General features: G+C 40.8%; 1 protein-coding gene across 2 annotated transcripts in view; it reads left to right on the top strand.

The window, feature by feature from the left end:
• The window catches only part of LOC102313611 (synaptic vesicle glycoprotein 2A), a 24,223-nt gene extending 1,501 nt beyond the window's left edge, over positions 1-22,722 (top strand). The window contains exons 2-13 of one of the 2 annotated variants that reach the window (XM_014332158.2): positions 4,921-5,664; positions 7,974-8,154; positions 10,044-10,195; positions 10,621-10,754; positions 10,851-10,940; positions 12,994-13,101; positions 13,928-14,016; positions 14,112-14,276; positions 14,374-14,507; positions 15,945-16,151; positions 16,241-16,400; positions 18,027-22,722. In XM_014332158.2, coding sequence (XP_014187644.1) covers positions 5,055-5,664; positions 7,974-8,154; positions 10,044-10,195; positions 10,621-10,754; positions 10,851-10,940; positions 12,994-13,101; positions 13,928-14,016; positions 14,112-14,276; positions 14,374-14,507; positions 15,945-16,151; positions 16,241-16,400; positions 18,027-18,210 — 2,214 coding nt within the window. In that variant the 5' untranslated portion in view covers positions 4,921-5,054 and the 3' untranslated portion in view covers positions 18,211-22,722. Of the gene's footprint in view, positions 1-4,916; positions 5,665-7,973; positions 8,155-10,043; positions 10,196-10,620; positions 10,755-10,850; positions 10,941-12,993; positions 13,102-13,927; positions 14,017-14,111; positions 14,277-14,373; positions 14,508-15,944; positions 16,152-16,240; positions 16,401-18,026 lie in introns of both variants that reach the window. The other variant, XM_005917555.3, reaches the window with a different exon arrangement.
• The last annotated feature ends 141 nt before the right edge of the window (positions 22,723-22,863 follow it).

The raw sequence follows: 22,863 nt of genomic DNA, 5'->3' as shown, positions 1-22,863 counted from the left end.
TATCTATCTATCTATCTATCTATCTATCTATCTATCTATCTATCTATCTATCTATCTATCTATCTATCTATCTATCTATCTATCTATCCAGACTTTATCTACACAGACTGTTAGTTTTTCAGGGGTCTCATCTATAATCCTCATAACCTTACTATTTTATAAGTGTCCCCTTGTGTGAAGTTAATGTGGATTTTGTTTTTGTTTTTTTTAGCACGAAGCAAATCTTTTAAAATCTTCCCATAGGCATCTTAGTTAGTTCTTTGATCTCTCTATCTCTCGGCAGGCATTAGACCGGAGGCAATATTAATGCTATTGTAACAGTGTTGCATTTTCCTTCCATCAGGAGGCTGTGCAATGATGTGATTATAAAGAGGTATTGATGACGCTCACTGTCCCGAGAAAAGGTCAAACCAAGTAAAAACACCTGCGCAGGTCCAGCACGGTTGCAAAAAAGCCTCACAATAAAGTGAAGCATTTTTGTGATTTTGTTGCTTGATTTCAGTGTGTTGGTCATACTGACATACAGGCACGCATGCTTGTTTTTAAAGTGCATAGAGATTATGGGCTGTGAATGCGCCCATCCAGGATATTATTAGGTTAGAGTCCTACAGTTTAGCCTGGCTGACCAGGCCTGGTAGGGTTCCTTTGATCAGTGCCAGTAAATCTGTTCGTCATGCTGACAGTGATGGATCTGCTGCCTTCTGATGGGAAATCATCTTCTGAATGAAATTTAGAAAAAACAAATCAACAGTGTGTGATTATAACATCCAGGACAGATGCTACAGATGCTGGCATAAACATAAATGTTTTTTTCTTTGTTTTCCCACTAATTAATGGTAATATTGAGCTGATTCGCTTATCAAGGTTAAAGCTCTATTTACAGCTTTCTTTTTGCCACCTACTACGATTTCTGACTCTGTCCTTGGTGATAAGCAACGACGACTGAATGCCATAGCTGAAAATAGCTCAGAGCATTCACAGACTGTATACGAAAGATACGCATTCTGGTCTGAAAAGGGAAGACTTGAACCTGCGTGCTTTCTAGTGGCCAGCAGGGGGCGAATCTCATTACAAAAATAATCCAAAATTGCATTTAAGTTTGTTTACTGAACTTTTGCTCTCAGTTAACGTTTTCCTAATAAGTCTCAGTCTCTAACTCGATATCTGGCTAAATCCAACATGGTGTACTTTTTCTAAAATGTTTTCCACATTACAGTCAAAATGAACAATAATCCAGTGAATGCTTTAAGGTGGACCTAACTTTAAATTTTTAACCCGCAGTGAATTTTGAATCAGTCAATCAAGAGTAAAGAAGCTACTGCCTTGTCACAAAACGGTCATCACAGCAGGTAGCGCAGCATTTTTAATGCTTGATGCCCTTCTTAATGCCAGTATTGAACCAGTGACCTTTCACTTGCCAAGCAGATGTGTATAAAACATTGCACAACCACCACTGATGACGCAAAGCAGCTGTTCCTCAACAGTTCATACAATATCATTGAAACCTTGAGTTAAAGGTAAAAGTCTTCACTTGTGTTGGTGTTACTAATATATTATTATAATAATGTTGGTCAAGGATCAACACTGAAGCTGACCAATCACGTGGCTTGAGCATTCAGCTAGCATTAACTAAGAAATTAGCATTAACTAAGATGTTAGCATTAGCTAAGAAATTAGCTAATGCTAATAAAAACTATTACCAAGAAACCAAAAGGAGTGGCCTAAATTTGGCAACAGCAAATATAGCTTTCTAATATATTTACTATCTACTGTATAAAGTAATGACAAAAACACTTAAGATGCTTAACAACTGCTTCAGAAGAGAGTTTTATATAAACAAGAACGCTTTTAATATAGCTAACGTGTCAACTGCGACATTGATCCTAAACCAACTTTAATATGATGATGCAGGAAAAATATCAACATGGGTGATCCAATACACCCACATCTTGACTGTTTGGTTTACATCACCCGTGCTGGACTGTAAAAGCAACAATATATATATTTTTATGTGTAAATGTCCACAAACTTATGGACCTAACTGCACAAGTGAAGAAGATGTTCAAAATGCTCGGTTCATTGCTTTACAGCGAGACGTCATTACTCAAGTAATTTAAACCCCCTGGTTTTGCTTCTGGTTCTGATTACTTGTGTGAACGCAATCATTCAAGAATTATTATTATTATTATTGCTATTATTATAAAACAGTTATATACAGCTTGGTTAATCGTTTGCATTCATTTGCAATAACTTGCAAAGATTTACAGAGATATTTTTAATTAAATAAAAGCTGTTACTCTTTGCTGTAAGAGTTTTACGCTTTTATATGCGTCACACAGTTTGGGTTTCTGTAGCTGACGAACATGTAAACTATGCCTCAAACCAAAAATCTACCATTGCCATAGTTTAATGATATTTATATTTCACTGGTTTAGTTCAGAAGTATTAAAATAAATGTAAATATACCAGTATTTGATGAAGTACATGATGTGTACTGTACAACTGACAAACACTTACTGCTCCGTGAGGCCCGTTATTACCTGTCAGAACTCGTTTTGGGAGAAAGTGACATCACACTGATGTCTCATCACCGTCTGTCCGTGCTTTCGCTGCGCCATAAATTAAAAGTGACAAGTGGTTTTATTGCACAGTGACCCCGCCTGTAGCGTCTCCCTGCAGAAGCATACGGACCACCTGAACCGAACCTTTAAAATTGTTCTTTAAACAGCACGTTTTCCAAAAAGCAACATGACACTGTGGCAAAGAATAAAATAGATATCAGTTTTAAAGCTTCTTTTTCCTCAATTTCAAGCTTGGTCTGTTTTATCACACGGCTTCCATCCAATCTGCATGTTTTCCTTTTTTTTCAAATAAAGAACATTTAGAGATTATATGATTTCAGGTTTTTTCTACAATAGTGTCAGATCCATTTGAGCCATAGTCACACAGAGCAGCTCTTCAGCATACGATGAGGCATTTAGGACATTTGTGCACCAAGAACAATCAATTAGATTCACTGTTTTCAAGGCCTGATGTTTAACCCTGTAATTATTGCTCAGGCCTGTCTGTGACTCAGCAGAGGACGCACACTGAGTGAATATGGAGAGGCAACAGGTGTAGTCTGGATGGGAACCATTACAGGCTGGTTAGATGGTTTAAGTGGATAAAAGAAAAGAGAAGCAGTTTAAAGATAAAAACATGACAGGCAGAGATGGATTATGAAACTCAGATGTAAAACACAACGCCGCATCAACAGCAGTTTTTTTCATTACAGTTTGTGGAAACATTCAAAACTGTTAAAATGAAAAAGGTTAAAAGGTTGTGATTGTGACAATTTATTAAGTGCAATGCAAAATCAAATAAAAAAGAAAGAATTATTATAATTCTGATACTTTGATCTTGTTTAATGTTTCATGTTGCCTCTTCCGCTTTAACCCTAGACTATAGAAAAACTTGCAGTTTCTGAAGCTGTGAGATGAGTTTTTGCCATCATCGTCTTGGTGATGAAATGTGATGAGAATGGGACGGGTCTGACTGCGAAACTGCAAGCTCATTGGCTTCAGTCGTATAATATTCTTGTACATATCAACACTATATTAGGTACAACTTGCTAGCACTTGGTTGGTCTGTTTTTTACTTCAAATCTGCCTTAATTCCTCAGAGCCTTTTTTGTCCATATTGACGTGACAGCAACACACAGTTGCTGCAGATTTGTCGGCGCACATCATGCTGAGAATCTCCTGTTCAACCACATCCCAAAGGTGCTCTGCTGGATTGAGATCTGGTGACTGTGGAGGCCATTTGAGTACAGTGAACTTGCTGAGATGATTTGAGCTCTGTGACAGGGTGTGCCAGTCATAAAGGGATAGACCTGGTCAGCAACAATCCTCAGGTTGGCTAAGGTATTTAAACAAAGCCCAGTTGGCAAAAAATGTGCCATGAACCATTACATCACCAGTAGCCTGAACCATTAATGCAAGGCAGAATGGAGCCATGTTTTTGTGTTATTTATTCCAAATTCTAACTCTACCATTTAAATGTTGCTGCAGAAATCCAGACTCTGAAACTACAATTCACACAGGCTCATTCAAAGTTTCCCGGTCTAACTTTGAATGAGCCTTTGTGAATTGTAGTTTCAATGTGCAGGTCTCAGCTGACAGCAGTTGCACCCAGTGTGGTCTTCTGCTGCTGTAGGTCATCAGCTTAAAGGTTTGAAGTGTGATTGGAACGAGTGGTTATTCGAGTTATTGTTGCCTTCCTATCAGCTTGAAGCAGTCTGGCCACTCTACTCTGATCGCTCACGTCAGAAAGGCAGTTTCACCTGTTTTCTTTTTGAGACCATCATCAGTAAACCCTAGAGATGGTCGTGTGAGAAAATCCCAGCAGGTCAGCAGATTTTTAAATACTCAGAACAGCCCGTCTGTCACCAACAACCATGCCATATTCAGAGGCACTTAAATCATCTTTCTTCCTCAATCTGATGCTCAGTTTGAACTTTAGCAGGCCATCTTGTCTTGATTTGATTTCACCATCTTGATTTGAATTGCCGCAGGTGTACCTAAAAAGTCTAACGAGGGTCAAGCGACACGTTTAACTTCTGTAGGGCCTCTCTAAAACGTTCATGTTACTGGACTGCGCCCTGTTAGAATTTAATGTTGAGCTGAGTGAGCCAGTCTCTCTAGAGTTTGTGTTTTTTGTGTCTTTTTGTAGCATCTTTGAATTCATTACACGTCATCTTTTGTTTCTTTCTTGTCACTTAAGCAGACTTGGCTCTGGGTCTACAGGAAACATAAATAGATGCACTGAAAGTACCCGATGAGTCCCTTGCTAACAAAAGCATCTTTCCATTAAAGATGCTTTTGTTACCAAGCCTGACTTGCTATTTTAACCAATGTAAATTCTCGCTTTTGTTGCAGACAGCTTCAACCTGTAACCAGTCAAGCAAATTGGGAGTCAGCTCTGAGGTGTCCTGATCAAACTGAAGCCACAGCACGTACAGGTGGCCTCTCAAGCTAAACCTTTGACTTGTTGTGCGTCTTCTGTACTTCTTTAACATGGAGGACGGCTACCAAAACCGGACTGCCTTCATAAAAGGAGCCAAAGACATTGCCAAAGAAGTCAAGCGGCAAGCTACCAAGAAAGTGGGTCGCTCAGTTGATCGAGTGAGCGATGAATACAGCAAGCGCTCCTACAGCCGCTTTGAAGAGGACGATGACGATGACTACCCCATGCAGGGAAGTCAGGATGGAGGCTACTACCGTGGAGACAGCCAGGCAGCGAACGACGATGAGGGCGGCCACAGTGACTCCACTGAGGGTCACGATGAGGATGACGAGATCTATGAGGGAGAGTACCAAGGAATTCCCAGGGCTGATTCAGGAAAAGGTAGCCTTGCTGGGGGTCCAGGATCGGTGGGAGCCGGAGCTCAGCAGTTCAGAGATATCGGCGTGTCCGAGGCTGAGAGGAGGAAGGACCAAGAGGAGCTGGCCCAACAGTACGAGACCATTTTGCAAGAATGTGGCCACGGGAAGTTCCAGTGGAGCCTGTACTTCGTCCTGGGCCTCGCACTCATGGCTGATGGCGTGGAGATCTTTGTGGTCGGGTTTGTGCTCCCCAGCGCTGAGAAGGATATGTGTCTGTCTGAACCCAACAAAAGCATGCTAGGTAGGACTCTGCTCCTTCTGTTGCAAATGTTTAGCAGGCTTATTATCAGTTTTATACATGACAGTGCTGTTAATAATCTACACATTAGTCCCCATCAACAAACCTTGGCTGTGTATCCAAGGCTTGCTACAACTCATTCCTCTGTGGCATGATCTTTACTTCTCAGCCAAGAACTATTTAAAAAACTAAATGAGTCACACTGTTGCTCTTGGCGACATGTTCTTTCGAACCCACATGCAGCATACTTGAAATACTCACCAGAGCGTGAGATGTGTATCAACTCTGGGGAAAAATCTTTTTTTGTTTGTTTGTTTTTAAAAATGACTGGTCTTCATTTTTTTAAGGACAAACATTTACACACACAAGTGAGGCAGTAACAGGTTCCTGCCAATGGTTTCATGCCACCAGACTGATTTAGATAATGTTGTGTAATGATGCAAAAAAGAAACACAGCAATGCAGCAGCAAAGAAGCGAGAGAGAGGCAGAGCGCTCGGTGGATGCAGCAACGTCTATGTTAAACATTTCATAAAAAACGTTTTGTTTTATGTTTTAGTTTTTAATAAATATTCCAAAGAATAGTTTTAACAACAATGAGCTCTTCAAAGATACAGTGAGTGACTGAAACTAGCCTCTTTAACATACACTGCACCACTCCAAAGAAGTTGGGATGCTGTTTGAAATGTAAATGAAAACTGAATGCAATAATTTGCAAATCTCATAAACTCACATTTTATTCACAACAGAGCTGAGAAAACATTGAACATTAGGAAAATGAGGAGTCCACTTGGCTGATTTTTGGAAGTAGAACGTCCCGTTTTTGTCTCAGGTGGGGTTCTAGCTGCTCAGCAGTCGTGGGTCGTCTTTCTCGCAATTTTTCTTTCCTGATCCACCAAATGTTTGGTGTTGGGGAAAGGTCTGGACTTTATGACAGGTCACTTTAGCACACAGACCCTTCTACTATGAATCAATGCTGTTGTAATAGATGCAGCGTGCTGTTTAAGATTATATTATACTGCTCTAAAGCAGCGGTCCCCAAGCCCCGGGCCTCGGACCGGTACCGGTCCGTGAGTCGTTTGGTACCGGGCCGCGAGAGTTGAGGCTCAGGTGTGAAATGTGTGGTTTTCAGGGTATTTATTGGTTTTCAGCGTTATTTTGTTATCGTTTTTATCGTTTACTCGGTGTTCTTGGGTCTTTTCACGTGTGTTATGAATAAATCTTCTTTTTTTCGGTACTGGTACTAGTTTTATTTTGTTGTATTTATCCGCGACACCTTAAAGGCCGGTCCGTGAAAATATTGTCGGGCATAAACCGGTCCGTGGCGCAACAAAGGTTGGAGACCGCTGCTCTAAAACATGCAGAATAGAGGAATCCATGTTTTTATGTATTTTATTTCACTGTTTTCTACTTTGTTTCAGTTTATTTTAAATTATTTTAGCCCAAAGTTGATGGTTGAGTCTTTGGGTCATGTTCACGTTTGGCTTCTTCTTTACACAACAGTTTAAATCTGCATTTGTGGATGGCGCAGTGAACTGTGTTCACAGACAATGATTCCTGAGCCCATGCATTGTTTCTGCCTGAGCACCTGAAGCATCCTGCATCATTTTCAGCCTCTAAATCGTTTGATATATTTGGTACTATACATGATGAGGCATTTAAATTCTTAGCAATTTTACATTTAGGAACAATATTCTGAACCTGAGAAACTCTGCCTCTTGTCTTAAACCCAATCATGTTACTGACCGGCAGCCAATTATCCTAACTAGCTATTCAGTTTTTATCTTCATTTTATACCACATCCAACCTTTTGGGGAGTTGGGGTTGTGTATGAAAGATGTTCATACGCACCATGACATCACCCACTGGGTTGGTCAGTTTAAAGTGTGGTGTTTAGCATCATAACTGCCACTATCTTGATTCTTTGGAGATCAAATGACCATATTTGGATGGTCTTTTAGAACAATTACCCACTAGAGTCATATAATTTTAAAGATAAATGCATTAAAATGGCCCCAAAGGCATCATCAGCACAAACATGGTTAAGAGGTTTTCAGTCACTCAGATTACAGTCATGAAACAGTGGTTAAATCTTTTATCAGGAAGTCTGTGGGGATTAACACGCTTTTACAGCCAGCTTCACACTGGCACTTCCATGTTTTCTTCTTTTCTCAGCCTTTCCCTCAGAAGGGAAACAAAAGAAATGTGCATGTTTATCATCAAACTATCAATTTGATTTGAGATATAGTAGAGTTATCATGAGCCGGCAAGTCTTTGTAGTCTGACAATTGAATTTCCTTTGCTCTCTCTGCAGGTCTTATTGTATATTTTGGGATGATGGTTGGCGCTTTCCTATGGGGAGCTCTGGCTGACCGGATAGGCCGTCGGCAGTCTCTTCTCATCTCTCTCTCTATCAACAGTATCTTCTCCTTCTTCTCCTCCTTTGTCCAGGGTTACAGCACCTTTCTGTTTTGCCGCCTCCTCTCGGGTGTTGGGTAATTAAAAGAATTATAATAACAAAAATACTTCTGTTGTTTCTGCCCATGCCATTTAGTTGACTTAAAAAAAAATCATCATTTCATTTATTGAGGGGCAATAATCTGCCCAAACCTACCCGGACCATCTTTGTTAAATGATGAATTCAAAGTCTCTCGTCTACACAGTCCTCATTTATAAGGTGCTTCACAAACCCAAACATTACAAGCTAACAGCAGTTGCTGCTAAAGAGGCAGACAGGGAAAGTGGAAAGCAAATCTGTGGTTTAAAAATTAAACTCCTTCTTGCAGACAGGAGCAGCTCAAAAGTGTTCCCCTTAAACAGAGTTTTAGATTTAGTCCCCTTCTTCCCACTGAGTTATCGGTTCTGTCACTAGCTAGCTAACATAAACTAAGTCTATTAGCCACAACCAACCAACCAACCACGGTAGACATGTTCTCAAAACTTTAGGCACTTATTTCTTTAGTCCAGCTTCACAGACAGAGTTACAGCTAAGTCCGTATTTGAGAGCAGGAAAAAAAAAGTTGCAAAACTCCTGTCTGATATAAGCGACAGGTTCGGTTTTAGAGGGTTAACCTGAACCTGTCTGACAAAGTGTAGTTCAAAGATCTCAAAAAGGGACACATTATGCGATACGATCTAAAGAAACAGCTTAGAAGCAAAGTCACTGACCTTTATCGGCCTAGAGCAATTTCTAAGGCTTTGGGACTCCAGTAAAACGTGGTGATAGCCATTTCAACAAATGGAGAAAACTTGCCCAGGTGACCAAAATTGGCCTATCAAGAGCACATCGATGACTCATCCAGGAGGTCCCAGAATAACAAATGCAGACCTGCAAGCTTCACTCGCCTCAGTTAAGGTCCTAGATCATGATTTAACGACCAGAAAGAGACTGGGCAAAAATGGCATGTATGGGAGCATCTCCAAGGAACTCTACAAGCTGAACGTTTTGGAAGGTTTGAGTCCCATTAGATCTGACATAAAACTAAAACAGCATTTCATAAAAAGAACGTCATACTAACTGTCAAACACGGTGGTGATAGTGTGATGATCTGGGGCTGCTTTGTTGCTTCAGGGCAACTTATGGAACCATGAATTTTTCTCTCTACCAGAAAATCCTGAAGGAGAATGTCCAGCTATAACTTCGTACCTGAAGCTCAAGCATCAGCGACCTGAAACATACCAGCAAGTCCACCTCTGATGTGCTAAAAAATAAATGAATAAGAGCGGGACAAAATTCTTCCACAGTGATGTGAAAGTGCCATCCTCGCTTCGAAGGATGGCACAGGCAGTTCTTAGGTTTAGGGGGTAATTACTTTTTCACTGCACAGTGTGCCATAACTGCAGTATTAGTCCCTTCCCTTTTGAAACTTTTAATTTTTATCCGGCTGCATAAATGTAATTTTAACAGTGAAATCGCATGAGCACAAAATGATTTTGATGATTCATTTAGTTTTTACAACGTGTAGCAAAGTGTTCAAACAGAGTTTCTCAAGTTTAGCGAACTGGCAAATTGAAAGAACTGACATCGTTTCCATTTGGGCTCAAACCAGTCGCTTTCCCGCTGAGCTCCTGTGAGTTTGTTTTGCACCACGGTGATGATAATCACACAAGCACAGAGACATTTAATGCACTGGTTGTGTTAAAGCTTTAGTGGCTAAATGAAACAGCAATTGCTGCACATTCAAGCTCTGAGAGAGCCACGAGTTGGAAAGTTTCGCAAATTGTTGCTCTACTGTTAAAAACAATAACATAAGTATGTTGCTTGACTCTTGATATGATACAGAAGAAAAAGCCTATCTATTCAAACACACATATACATATCAAAAATAGTATCACTGATACAAACACTTCACCTCTAGGCTCAGTTGTGTTCTGAATTTTGCAGAATCGGTGGTTCGATTCCCATCGTCTTCTCGTACTACTCTGAATTTCTGTCCCAAGAGAAGCGTGGCGAGCACCTCAGCTGGCTATGCATGTTCTGGATGATTGGAGGAATATACGCATCTGCAATGGCCTGGGCTATAATCCCACATTATGGTGAGTACAGTAATCAGAGTAAAGAAAACAGATAGTTATGGATCCTTACTTTCTCTGCCCAGGCTGACTGATCATCATCAAATGCCTATGAGATACAAATAAAGCTCTCTAAATATTATATTACAATCTCTTTATTTTACAATTATTATTATGCATGTACGTATGAAAATCCCACCAAGATGTTAATATTTTTGGAGATTTGTCAGTCAGTTGAAAAGCTCGAGGGTAAAACGTAAGCTGACTTTGTTTGCTAGAAAGTGATCTGCCCAGAAACCGTGCACTGAGGGTGACCTCTGACCTCTAAATTCTGTTTGAGAACATGCTTCATAGTGAGTTTTAAAAACATGTTATTTTCACTGCACTGAAGGTTAACTATTCGGAAATGTGTGCTCACTTCTTTGTGTTGGCTTGCTTTTTCCTTTCAGGATGGAGTTTCCAGATGGGCTCGGCGTATCAGTTCCATAGCTGGCGCGTGTTTGTGCTAGTGTGCGCTTTTCCGTCAGTTGCAGCCATCGCTGCCCTTAACGCCATGCCAGAGAGCCCACGCTTCTACTTAGAGGTTAGCAGATGTGCTTGTTTAAACAGTTAAGTCTTTGTCTTACAGTAATAGCTGCTGATATGTTTCTCATTATTAAATCCATGCCATCTTTAACAGAATGGCAAACATGACGAAGGCTGGATGGTTCTGAAGCAAGTTCACGACACAAACATGCGAGCAAAGGGATACCCAGAGAGGGTGTTTTCTGTAAGTATCAGTGAGAAAACAGCAATGTAAATCTCTCAGAGCGCTCACAGCAGAGGGAAGTGTGGGAGAGGGAGAACAGACGGGGTCTCTGGTCAGATACCCATTGGCTGTCTGGGGTTACGCCCCTAGTTTGGAGTAAGCTGAACAAAAAGACACACTGACTTTGGATCAGAGCCGATGACTTGTGCAAAGGAAACTTGCTGCTATGTGATGCAATGAAAACCACAGAGTATATAAAGGACTGATGTAACCACTATGACATCACCCACTGGTTTGTGGCCTCAAATTTAACCGGTGCAGAAGATGTATTAACACAGGTTTGTTTGTCACATGACATCATGCACACATTGCTCAAGAGTTGCCTGCCATGTTGGATGTGATACACCCTCTGGTTGCTATGGAAATGTGAAATACCCAGCTGGTCAGCAGTGGTTCCTGGAGGTTGCTACCTCTTGCTGGGTGAAATCAGTTTAAATGAAGATGCTGCACCGAACACCTCTCAGGAATTGCCTTGGTAACAGGTTGTTTACCTGTAGCTTTTCATGTTTGTCTGCAAATACTTGCAGACTACTAGCTTAGCTGTGGTACAACTTGATAACGAGCAATGCAGAAAGGACATGGAGAAGGTTTACATCAGGGCTACAGCCAACAAGTTTTATGAGGCGCTACTTTTACTTTGAATACTTTTACTTTGAATAGCTACTTTTACTTTGAATAGCTGGCTTGTGTTGCACATTTCTCAGTTTAACTGCAGATGGGTCATTAGGACATTAGGACATGATGTAGATAAGTTCAAAGTATTTTATGTAGAAAGCTGTAAATGTAAACTTGGCCATTTCTGAAATGTGGATTTAAGGCAGTGGTTCCCAAAGTAGGGGCACGCCTCCTGGGGGGGAGGGGGATAGCATGTTAGTAAAGGGGGGCGCAGAGCCATTGCAGGGGGGTGGCGAGTTATGAATAAAATAAATAAATAAATTAAAGAATGCTTGGACACTGCTAGCATAACGGACAGGTTTCTTGACCGGGATCCCACACAAACACAGAGCAGAGGATGAACCATCGCCAAATATGCTTGCAAACCAACTTCCTTCCGAGCTAAAGACTAGAAAATATGATGAAGCATATCTTGCCTTTGGCTTCACCTGCACAACGGCGGTGCAAAGGTAGGTACCCCCAAAAGAATTTGTTTCCCCCGCTTCGGGAGCACGTGCTGGGATCACGGACAAACAGTATCCCACATTCTTGATTTTAAGTTCACAAACACTTCTTATAATGAAATTTTGGCGATTTTAGCTCTTTATACAGTAAATTTACAGTGGGATACAAATAATGACAAACAAACAAACATTATCACAGTTGTTTATGTTTTTAAACCCATTTTGCACAGAGAGACATTTTTTTGAAAAATGTATTGATACCAGTGTTGAATATTTTTAAACAGTAAAATAAAAAAACAACTATACGTAAAATAATTACACCATAAAGATAGTTTGTTTCGTGGTTTATTTTATTGTGGGGTGTGGAATAAACTGCAATCAAGTTTGAAAACAAAATATGGGTGTGGTTGGAGGGGGCACGCGCTGGTCTAAGGGAACCGGAGTGAGCCTCTAGTGGCTATTTGAGGAACTGCAGTATTTGGTTTCAGTTGATGCTTGATGGACAAAACTTTACATTATTACAAATATATCATCTTCGAGATAAGCTCCAAGGATTTGCTTCTTTACTTCCTGTTGAGATAAAACCTATTAAAATCGACCCACAAATCATACAAATGTGTGATTTCCCACAATATGTATTCCGGTTAAACAAGTCATGAGAACAGGAACAGAATAAATACATTGTTGTAACAGCTCCCAGTCCATTTAAAGATGCTTTACCCATTACAGAGATGTTCATCAGGCTTATGATTAACAGTAAATGTTATTACAGTCAATGTCTCTGTAATATCTGGTGGTGACTTTCAGAGCCTCTTTTTCAGAAAGTCTCTTGCAGTAGTTACATTATTTTTGAGCCAAAGTCATCTCTAATTTGACTTTTGTGACTTTGGTCCAAGGTCACCACAATCAAAACTGTGAAGCAGATGGATGAGCTGGTGGACGTTGGCACCGACACGCCTGCTTGGCAGCGCTACAGACTGAAGATTATGAGCCTCTCCCAACAGGTGAGTAAAGTTAATTAAAAAATACAGTTTACATACATTTTGTCCAGCCTGCAAATGTTGTTCTTCTAAACTGGTTGTTTTTTTTTGAGTAACCAGGAAATTTGGTATTTTGGATTTTGTGAGCAAAAGCAGTAACTAAAGGGCCAAGCTTTAACAGTGTGAAATAAAAAAGCCCCCTCCGGCACCCACCCAAGATCACAGCTTCCTCAAAATTACAGTTATTTTCAAGAGTGCTGAAGCTGAGGTGTTTTACAACTCAGGGCTGGCATTAAAACGCCTCAGTGGATGAAAGCAATGTGCATGCAAGCACAGGTGGAAGTAAATCCAAGTGTAGCTAAAATATTATGTCTTTTCCTTTAGTTTGTCTTTGATTTTTTTTGAGTATATTAAAGGGATAATAAGCTACTTGCTTGAGCATTTATTGACCTGTCCGCCTGCAAAGTTTCTCCCAAATTCAAGTTCTGTGATAACACTCGGCACACAAAGATGATGCATTTTTGAGGTATTGTGTGGATTTTTTGGCTTTGATGTGTTTAAACTTCAGCAGCATGTTGTTGCACTGGGCTTTTATGCTCTGGGCAAAAAAATCCTTCACCAGGCTGTTTGCCTGATTTGAATTTGCACGCAGCCTACGTTCTCCTACGCACACACACGCCTACGCGCTGCTGCTTAATGCCTGCTTAATGCCCACTACAAGAAAAAGTTTGAACAATGAGAGAGTTGAAGCAGCGTTTTCTTGTTTCATGTGGAAGCCGCTGTCATGTTGCTTTCAGCTTTTTTGTTCATGAGCTTTGCTCTTGTGTTTCTCCGTGTTCACTTGTTGCAGATACGGAATAACATCCTTGCCTGCTTCAGGCCAGAATATAAACGGACGACCTTCATGCTCATGGCTGTTTGGTTTTCTATGTCGTTCAGGTAATCTAAAAAAAAGAAAACCTCCTTGCTGTCTACTGTTTCTCGCGCTCCGTTTGGGGCTTATTTAATCTCTCTTGACTCCCACAACTTTCCAGCTACTACGGTCTAACCGTGTGGTTTCCGGACATGATCAAGTACATCCAGAAGCAGGAATATGAATCGCGCACGAAGACCTTCACTAAGGAGCGAGTGGAGCACGTCACGTTTAACTTCACCTTGGAAAACCAAGTGCATCGCCAAGGATACTACTTCAACGACAAGTAATTTTTGTTTCAGGGCAACATTAATTACTTTAATGCCAAAGTAGAGAATATTGTTTTTTAAAATATGCAATAAAAAAAATGTTCCTGATCACAGATTCCTTAACCTGAAGATGAAGTCCATGGTTTTTGAAGACTCCGTGTTTGAAGAGTGCTACTTTGAGGACATCACATCCACGCACACCTTCTTTAGAAACTGCACCTTCATTGCCAGCTTGTTTTATAACACAGGTAAATATGACTCCTCGTGTGCAGGAGCACTAATGAACATTATAAACTTGCTTTCCATGACTTTCCATAGGTACGTAGCAGATCATGCACTATATGGCATTCCACATCTCTTAATCTGTGAATTCAGGTGCTTTTAGTCTTGTTGCCACCGGTGTGTAAAATTAAGCAAAGCAAAGTGGAAGTTATAGTGTGGGGTCATCGAGCGCTGAGACACAGAGTGCTTAAAAGTCATTAACATCAGCACCAAATCTGTTCACCAGGAGCTTCACGGCGTGGCTCACCATGGTCGGGCAGCCTCTATCTATCTATCTATCTATCTATCTATCTATCTAGCTATCTAGCTATCTAGCTATCTATCTAGCTATCTATCTAGCTATCTAGCTATCTAGCTATCTAGCTATCTAGCTATCTATCTAACAAATCCTCAAATGTGAGATTCTCTGTTCATTTAGCTGATGGTTTCACCTGACAGATAAATTATGTGAGAAATGCTTACATTTCATCTTAAAGTCAAAACAAAAGGCATGACACGGTGCGAGTGATCGGGCTGTCTGTACAACAGCACCCTGTCAGGAAGAATAAAACAGATGTAAGAATGTGCTGAATGGCTGATCAGAACCAGAAATTCCCCGTGTGCGGAGACCAAATCGTTTAAAAAGCAACTGAGCCGCGTGTGGTTTGGATTTCCGATTGTGCTTTAAATCAGCACGTCACATTCAGACCTGGGAAACATGTGAGAAACTAAAGAGAAACGGTTCCTCTGCTAGCATACTGCGGCTATCCGTCTCAAGCTGTGGCAGATTTATTCAGCTTCAGTTCTTCTGCAGCTTTTACGGCAGCTGTAGCTTTCTCCCCGATGAAGCCAGCAACGCATTCTTTTATGTTTGTGTCATTTGTGCATCTAAAATTTTACGATCGTTCAGCACTTTTATTGCAGACTCCGTTTAATGAAACTGTTATTGATTAAGAAGCCTGTCAGAACTAATCCCCTTTATCTTCTACAGAAATGTCTCCTGACCTTTGCTGTCGTTTTTGTGACGATGGGAGATGCTGTCCTGGATGCTGCTTTCGTGTTTTGCCCCTATTAAAAACAGATGCTTGTGTGGTGGCTGCTGTAATGTTCTGGCTTCTTTTGCTAAGGGATTATTTAATCCCCTCCTTCCCAGTTTGAGGAAAACTGATCTTTTATTTGGTTTGGATTGGGTCAGACATTCTTCGGGACGTGGCGTAAATCTTTTATATTTTTTATGCTCTAAACAAAAAGTTAAGGTTGTATCTTTTACTTAGCTTTTCTTCTTTAAATCAGAGGAGAAACATGCAGAGGAGTTTCTTTCAGCTGAGGAGAGCTTCTTTGCCCAGTGGAAATCACAGATGTTCACAAATTTATGAAGTTATTTAATCATTTTCAAATTTTTTTCCCTCCCTTTACGCCTTCAGATTTATTCAAATACAGACTCGTCAACTGCAAACTGGTCAACAGCACGTTTCTCCACAACAAGGAGGGCTGCATGCTCGACTTCAGCGACGACTTCAACAATGCCTACATGATCTACTTTGTCAACTTTCTCGGCACCCTGGCGGTGTTGCCTGGCAACATCGTCTCGGCTCTATTAATGGATAAAATTGGGCGGTTAAGGATGCTGGGTAGGTTAGTCTAATCTGGGTGGAGGATTCAGTTATGAGTGCAGAGGCGACTCGGTTTAACGTAACTACTGCTCCCTCTTTTTACACAGCTGGGTCCAGCGTCATATCATGTGTCAGCTGCTTCTTCCTGATGTTTGGAAACACCGAGTCCGGGATGATCGCCCTCTTATGTCTATTTGGTGGCATCAGCATCGCCTCGTGGAACGCCCTGGATGTGATAACAGTGGAGCTCTACCCCTCGGATAAAAGGTAACACGAGAGCAGATGTTTCCACTACTGCTGAGGTTTCTGTTTTCTGACAGAGTAATACTGTCTGTCTGGTTGCACTTTCACTCATTTTGTGTTGTTATAAATGCCGTCCAAAAGTGTCATTTCAGGGTTGTTATCCTTTAAGAATTTGAATTTTTATTTGTAGTTTCTTTTCTGGAGAGAGAAGGATCTTTATGGAGGTGGACTCGTTTCTGCTGAGTGATACCAGAATTTTTACCAACAAATCTGCTGTGGATGGCAAAAGTTTGAGACGCCACATCAGTGTTGTTTCTCAGTCACCCAGCTCACGCCTTGAGCCTTGAGAGCTTGAAAAAGAAGGCAGCTAGACTTCTTTAGGTTTGCAAAGATGTTTCCCCTCCCATCCAAGAGGCTTCTTCAGTTCTAAGAAACAGTGCTGAGTCCAGGTCTTTGAAGGGGCTTGTCCTCTTTGGATGTGATACTGAGGGTTGTTGACCCACTGAACGTATGGGTCATCACATGAGCCAAGGTGTGAAAACAGGTGTGGGTCTTTACAATCGTTGAGGATTTAAGGGTCAAAGCACTCTTAACCCTCAAGGTGAGGTCACCCAAGGCAAAGTGTGAGTAAGGTTTGAGATCTATAAAGGCCACTTAAATCCCCCTTAAGGACCTTTGGGATTCACTTTTAAAAGCACTCGCTCAAGTTGAATTTGAATTTAGGGCGATCGTGGCTCAAGAGTTGGGAGTTCGCCTTGTAATCGGAAGGTTGCCGGTTCGAGCCCCGGCTTGGACAGTCTCGGTCGTTGTGTCCTTGGGCAAGACACTTCACCCGTTGCCTACTGGTGGTGGTCAGAGGGCCCGGTGGCGCCAGTGTCCGGCAGCCTCGCCTCTGTCAGTGCGCCCCAGGGTGGCTGTGGCTACAATGTAGCTTGCCATCACCAGTGTGTGAATGGTGGATGACTGGTTGTGTAAAGCGCTTTGGGGTCCTTAGGGACTAGAAAAGCGCTATACAAATACAGGCCATTTGGCTCTTTATTAAAAATATTGAATTGGCATATTTTTTATGAAGCGAAAAGCAAATCAAACATAGTAAAAGAAAAAAGTAAATTAAATGCTTCTAAGACCACTATATTAACCCAAATACACATTTATTCAAGGTCTTTAAAAATATGTTTTCTTTTAACATCCATCCTCTGCCCTGGGTCCTGGTTGTGGATTTGGAGGTACCAGTTCTCATTCCTGCCGCTTCACATTTTGCTACAAACCGAGCCACTGCATGCTGGAGGCCACCCCTTGATGAAGCCGGATAAACCACTTCATATGCAGGGATTGGAGAGATGATTCTGGGGCCGCAAAACTGGAAACCCTCATCCGCTTGGCTTCACTTAGAAATTATGTCAATAAAATTTATTAGCAGAATCGGTGTTGGCCAGTCCTCCTCTAGAGGCTCTTCATGTCATGTCCTGGTGGGATTCATATAAAAGTGTAGTTGTGTGTGAGAAAGAGGAAAGTTTTTTTTCACTTTGATTATCTTAAATATGGCCTTAATAGGTCAAATATGAAGCAGTGAGTGATAAATACTGTTAAAAACCCTCCTTACCGTGTGTGTGCGTGCTTGTCTGTGTGTCCCTCTCTTCTTGTCTCCAGGACCACAGCGTTCGGCTTCTTGAATGCCCTCTGTAAACTGGCGGCCGTGCTGGGGATCAGCATCTTCCAGTCATTTGTGGGCATCACCAAGGCCATACCCATCCTATTTGCGGCCGGCGCCCTCGCCGCCGGCAGTTTCCTTGCCACAAAGTTGCCCGAAACGAGAGGCCAAGTGTTGCAGTAAAGCCGACGACCAGCAGAGGGCAGCAGAGTCCAGCTGGCGTGTTTAACAACTAACAACATCCCTGAGAGCTTCAGCTCTGCTGTCACATACCAACAAAAACAGACTGCCATCCCCATTGTAAGCCCAGAATCCTTTGAAATGTGGATTGCATCATTCAAAGAGGAGAACACACAGAGGTAGAAAAAGATGATGTTATATTTGTGATCACTTAATTTCCGCTGCTTTGTCAGGTATTCAAAATATTCAGAAAAAGAATCAGATATCTTATGGAAGAGCCACTCTTAGAGGGTGATAATGTGCTCCCACAGATGCTCAGTGACACAGAACGATCACATGATGAGAGGAAACTGATTTAAAAAAGCCATTTCTGAAGGAACGAGAATGATTTAGTCAGTGTATGTGGTGAGTTTTCCGTTTTTCTTTCTCGTCTGTCCTCGACCTCAGTGACTGGCGTACAGTGCCTCTGTTTAATGTGCTGTGACGTTACTGGAACAGTTCAGTTTACATTTGCATCCAGACTGTTGCTCATAGACTTGCTTGCAAAAGTTCTCAAAATGAATTTCAGGGTGAACATATTTTCTGTTAAAAAAACAAAAAAAACTTTCCCATGACCCTCGATCACTGCCTCCTACTGAAGCCTGACCTGCTGACCGCTGTTATTCTCTACCAAATATTGTTAAAACATTCCAGTGAGGCTGCTGTTACTCAGACACAGAGAGCCGAGGTGCTTTTTCTCTCCCTGAGTAATTCCAGTTCTCTGCTCAGAGCCTCGAAATGCAGGCAGGCGAAGACGCATTTCACAGGATTCTCTGTTGTAAATGGGAATAGTTTGATCCAGTTCCTCTGTGTTTGGTGTCAAAGCTGATGTTTTCCCTCCGTGTCGTGTGGCAGTTTGATGATGTTTTCGAGGAACGTCTGTGGGACGGATTTTGGTCAAGTGCTAAACTGTGAGAGCAGATACTTGTGGTATTTGCCTAAATTAGTGGTGTGTGTATGTGTGTGTGTGCGCATGTTTTTGTTTGTACTCTGATTTATTCATTTACATCTCTGTGTTTCATGCAAATGACAGTGTCATTTGCGTCAGTGGGAATTTTACTTGTCCAGCAGCGGTTTGAATAAGCAGTGTGGCCACACATTATCAAGGTACCTTAGAGGTGTAACTATTGTAAAAACTAGCCTGAAATCTCCACGTAAACACCCACAGTATCCTGCCACAAAAGCATCTTCTCAGTGCCCTTGCTAATGCCTGTAAAAGGTGTAATGTTTAAGGCTTGTTCAGATAACTAATAAACAGCACAATGTTTGTGCGGTACTTTCGGCGGCTACCTTGTTTCCCACACCAGATGGATCTGCACGTTTGATCTGGCACAGATTTTACACCGGATGCTGAGGCTGGGTTTGTGTCTCCTCCGGGTCTCAAGGACAAGGACAGGAATCAACATTGTAGTAATAATTTCAGTTTTCTTTATTTTTTCTTCATGATCCCTTCAGGATAAAGCAATCAGGCCTGCGGTAAAATCAATTATATCTCCATTATTATTATCTTATTCATCCGCTCTAAAGGAAAAGCAACATATGAACCAAAACCCTGGCTTTTAAGAATTTAAGATCCCTGTTATCCTTATTGTACATGTAGTGTAGTTCACCTCCAATCCATATTAGAATTAGTCAGAACATAAGTTATCTGATTGAATGGGAAAGCTAATTCTTGAAGTCGAAACAACGAAAGGAGACTGATTTAGTTCTTTTGTTTGCTGTATTTTTTTTGTTGGGGATCAAAACACGCAAACAAAGCAGTCTTCATTTACCCAAGAAAAAACTGCATCATAAGCACAAATCAAATTGGAAAAGAAGCTGTTAAAAAAGTGAACAATTAGACAGTGTGGCAAGAGAAACAAGAATATAATTTTATTTTAAGGGCTCCTGATCAGACATTCCTTCACTGCGTCCATTCCCGCTGGGAAAAGATGAAAATTTGTAACTCATTTTTATTTCTTTCGTCTTTAAGGGTACGCAGGCTCTTAGTTTACATGTAAAAACCTGCTGTGACCTCATCTCAAGAATCAGAATCACCCTTAAAGCGAAGCTGATTGTGTACACCTTCATTCTGTAAACATATGACAGTATTTTGTGTACTATTTGTGTGCTGACAATCAGTGAGAGAGTGTGACATGTTGACCGAAAAACGTCCTCTGGATTGTGTGTATATGTGTGTTAGTGCTGTTATCAGCCCCCTCTATAGTAAACAAATACCCTTGTTCACTTATGGTAGCTTAGCTTAGCAAAAAGGCCTGGACATGATGGGGAACAGCTACACTGGCTTTGCTGTTTCTCCTGTTAAACTAAGCTAAGCTAAGCTAAGCTAAGCTAAGCTAAGCTAACTGCCTGCCAGCTGTAGCTTCATATTCAGCATATAAAGACATGAGAACATTATCTTCTCACTAAAGAATGCAAATGATACTATCTCTAAAACCTATTTCTTTGAAATCTTTCTTCAAATCTACATGCTGAGGATCATACCTGAGGGGTGTACTACAAGGTCAGGGCGAGATTAGCACATTAGCAAGCTACGTCAAGCTAAAAGTCATCAGTTTGTCATAATGATCTGATAACGTTTATGATTGGAGTAGGGAGGACACTCATAGGTATCATTTTGTGCAGAAGAGCTGTACCTGTAAAACCCCCATTTTTATGTTTATGAGTGCACAAAGACCATGAAGCGGAAAGCCCAGCTTACCAGAGAAAGTTGATAACCTCCATTATGATACACATTATCTCCAGCTGGGGCTTAAGCCAAAGAAAGCCTGGCTATGTTTAACTTCCTTTGTAGTACACCCCTCCGTTGTTTGCTGTTTGTGTACAAAGATGTATGTGTTTAATGAACAGATTTGTCCCATCTTGTTCCTGTTGGAAAGACTGTTTGGATGTATGTGTGTCTGTGTGCGTCTGCTGACTAAATCGTCTGTCACATATTTTTCTACTTTTTTCTGTTGCGATTCTGTTTTCATCCCTGTGATGATTACAGCTCAGTTGGGGACCACGGAATACATTTACACTATGAAAAGAAAAAAAAAGACCTATATATGCAGTGTAGAAATCAGTGTGTCGTTCTTCATAACAGACTCGGGTGCTCTTTTGCTGACACAGCCTTTGAAACAAGTCCCTTGAAAGGCAGCCAGAAATAACACACAGTCTGCTCCTCAGTTTTAGAAACACGCAGAAAAGGGAAAAAAAGAGAAAGGGATCGCATCTTAAATTCATAAAGACGGCTTCACCCCCTAAACCTTCTGTATTCAAACGACTGTAACGCATGTTCGTTATCGTATTGTCTGACTTTCTTGGACGTCCTGTATGCCAGCTGTTTTTGTCCAAAGCAAGAACTAGTGTTTTCATTGTCGTATGATGACATAGATTTGTTGCTTGCAGTGATTGTTCTTAATCAAAGTGGGGTGAAAACTGGTGAAACTCGAGTATGTGTTCTGAAAGTGAGTTAGTGGTGACTGTGCTCCTTGTTTACCTTGGAACCAGGTAACCTTTTTTGTTTTTATTATATATATATGTGAATATACATGCTTGAATTTCTGAGGAGGTTGCTTGTGATCTTGAAGATAAGCTTTGGCTGGAAAGGGAAGGACACTTTCAATGTGAAGTGCATGAAAAGTGTAATTTGACATAAACTTGTTTGTTTATGTGAGTCTGTATTAAAGGGGGAGGTTTAAGTAATCAAGTCAAACTCAAAAGGACCACGGGTTTAAACTCATCAAAAGAGCGCCCTCTGTCAACTTGAAGCTCCTGTCCAAACTGTAAAAGTTTACGGATTAATGTTGCTACGTGTAGAATTTCATTCTATATACATATAAATATAAATAAATAAATATATATATAGATATACATGTATAAACTATAAAAAGAGTTGCTGATTTGAGTTTTATCCATAAAGGAAGGCAGAGATATTGGGTGCGGTCAAAATAAAGCAAACACCAGCCTGATACGACTTCCCCTTAATGACGGCAGTCTTTTAAAAAGTGTGGGAGAAACACCTCCCGCATCTGCAGAGAACTGCAAGGATCCATCACTGTAGTTGGAGCGATGGCGTTTCTGTTTGCTTTCTTTAGTTTGACTCTGAGCTGTTTTATTATCTGATAAAAAGTTCTACTCTAAATGTGAGTTCAATTCAAGATTCAGTGTACTGTGTGTAGAAACTGTAGATGTTTGTATGTGCAAGTATGCAAATTGTGAAACAAAAAGATTACGGAAACAGTTCCAAAAAAAGTTTGGTATGACACAAAACTTTATTGTGTGTTGTCTTTGTGTTTTGTAAATCAAGACTGAACATCTTGGTAAATTCAGTATTTATTACTTCTGGATATTGAGAATATTTTAGTGATGCTGAAAAGGTGCTGTATTTATTTTATGTGAGAGTTGTCCATTATGCTGGGTTTTGCACTTTTGTGCTATTTATCCAGTTCTTTGAATAAAATCATAATGGAAATAAAACTTGAAGAAAGAAAACCAGTGTCCTGTACTCCATTTCACACCATCAGATAATTTTCACTTCATTTAGACGTTTCTCTTTGTACTCTTGCTTCTCTGCATTTTGCTGGAAAAGTGGGAAATGGGATTTATTGAAATGTGCAAACATGCATTTAAGTA

Source organism: Haplochromis burtoni, unplaced genomic scaffold (genome assembly GCF_018398535.1).
Source record: "Haplochromis burtoni strain Fernald_Lab_line unplaced genomic scaffold, NCSU_Asbu1 Contig_25, whole genome shotgun sequence".
Taxonomy (NCBI): Eukaryota; Metazoa; Chordata; class Actinopteri; order Cichliformes; family Cichlidae; genus Haplochromis; species Haplochromis burtoni.
The sequence above is the reverse complement of the archived record's forward strand: the minus strand, read 5'-3'. Positions and strand labels throughout refer to the sequence as shown.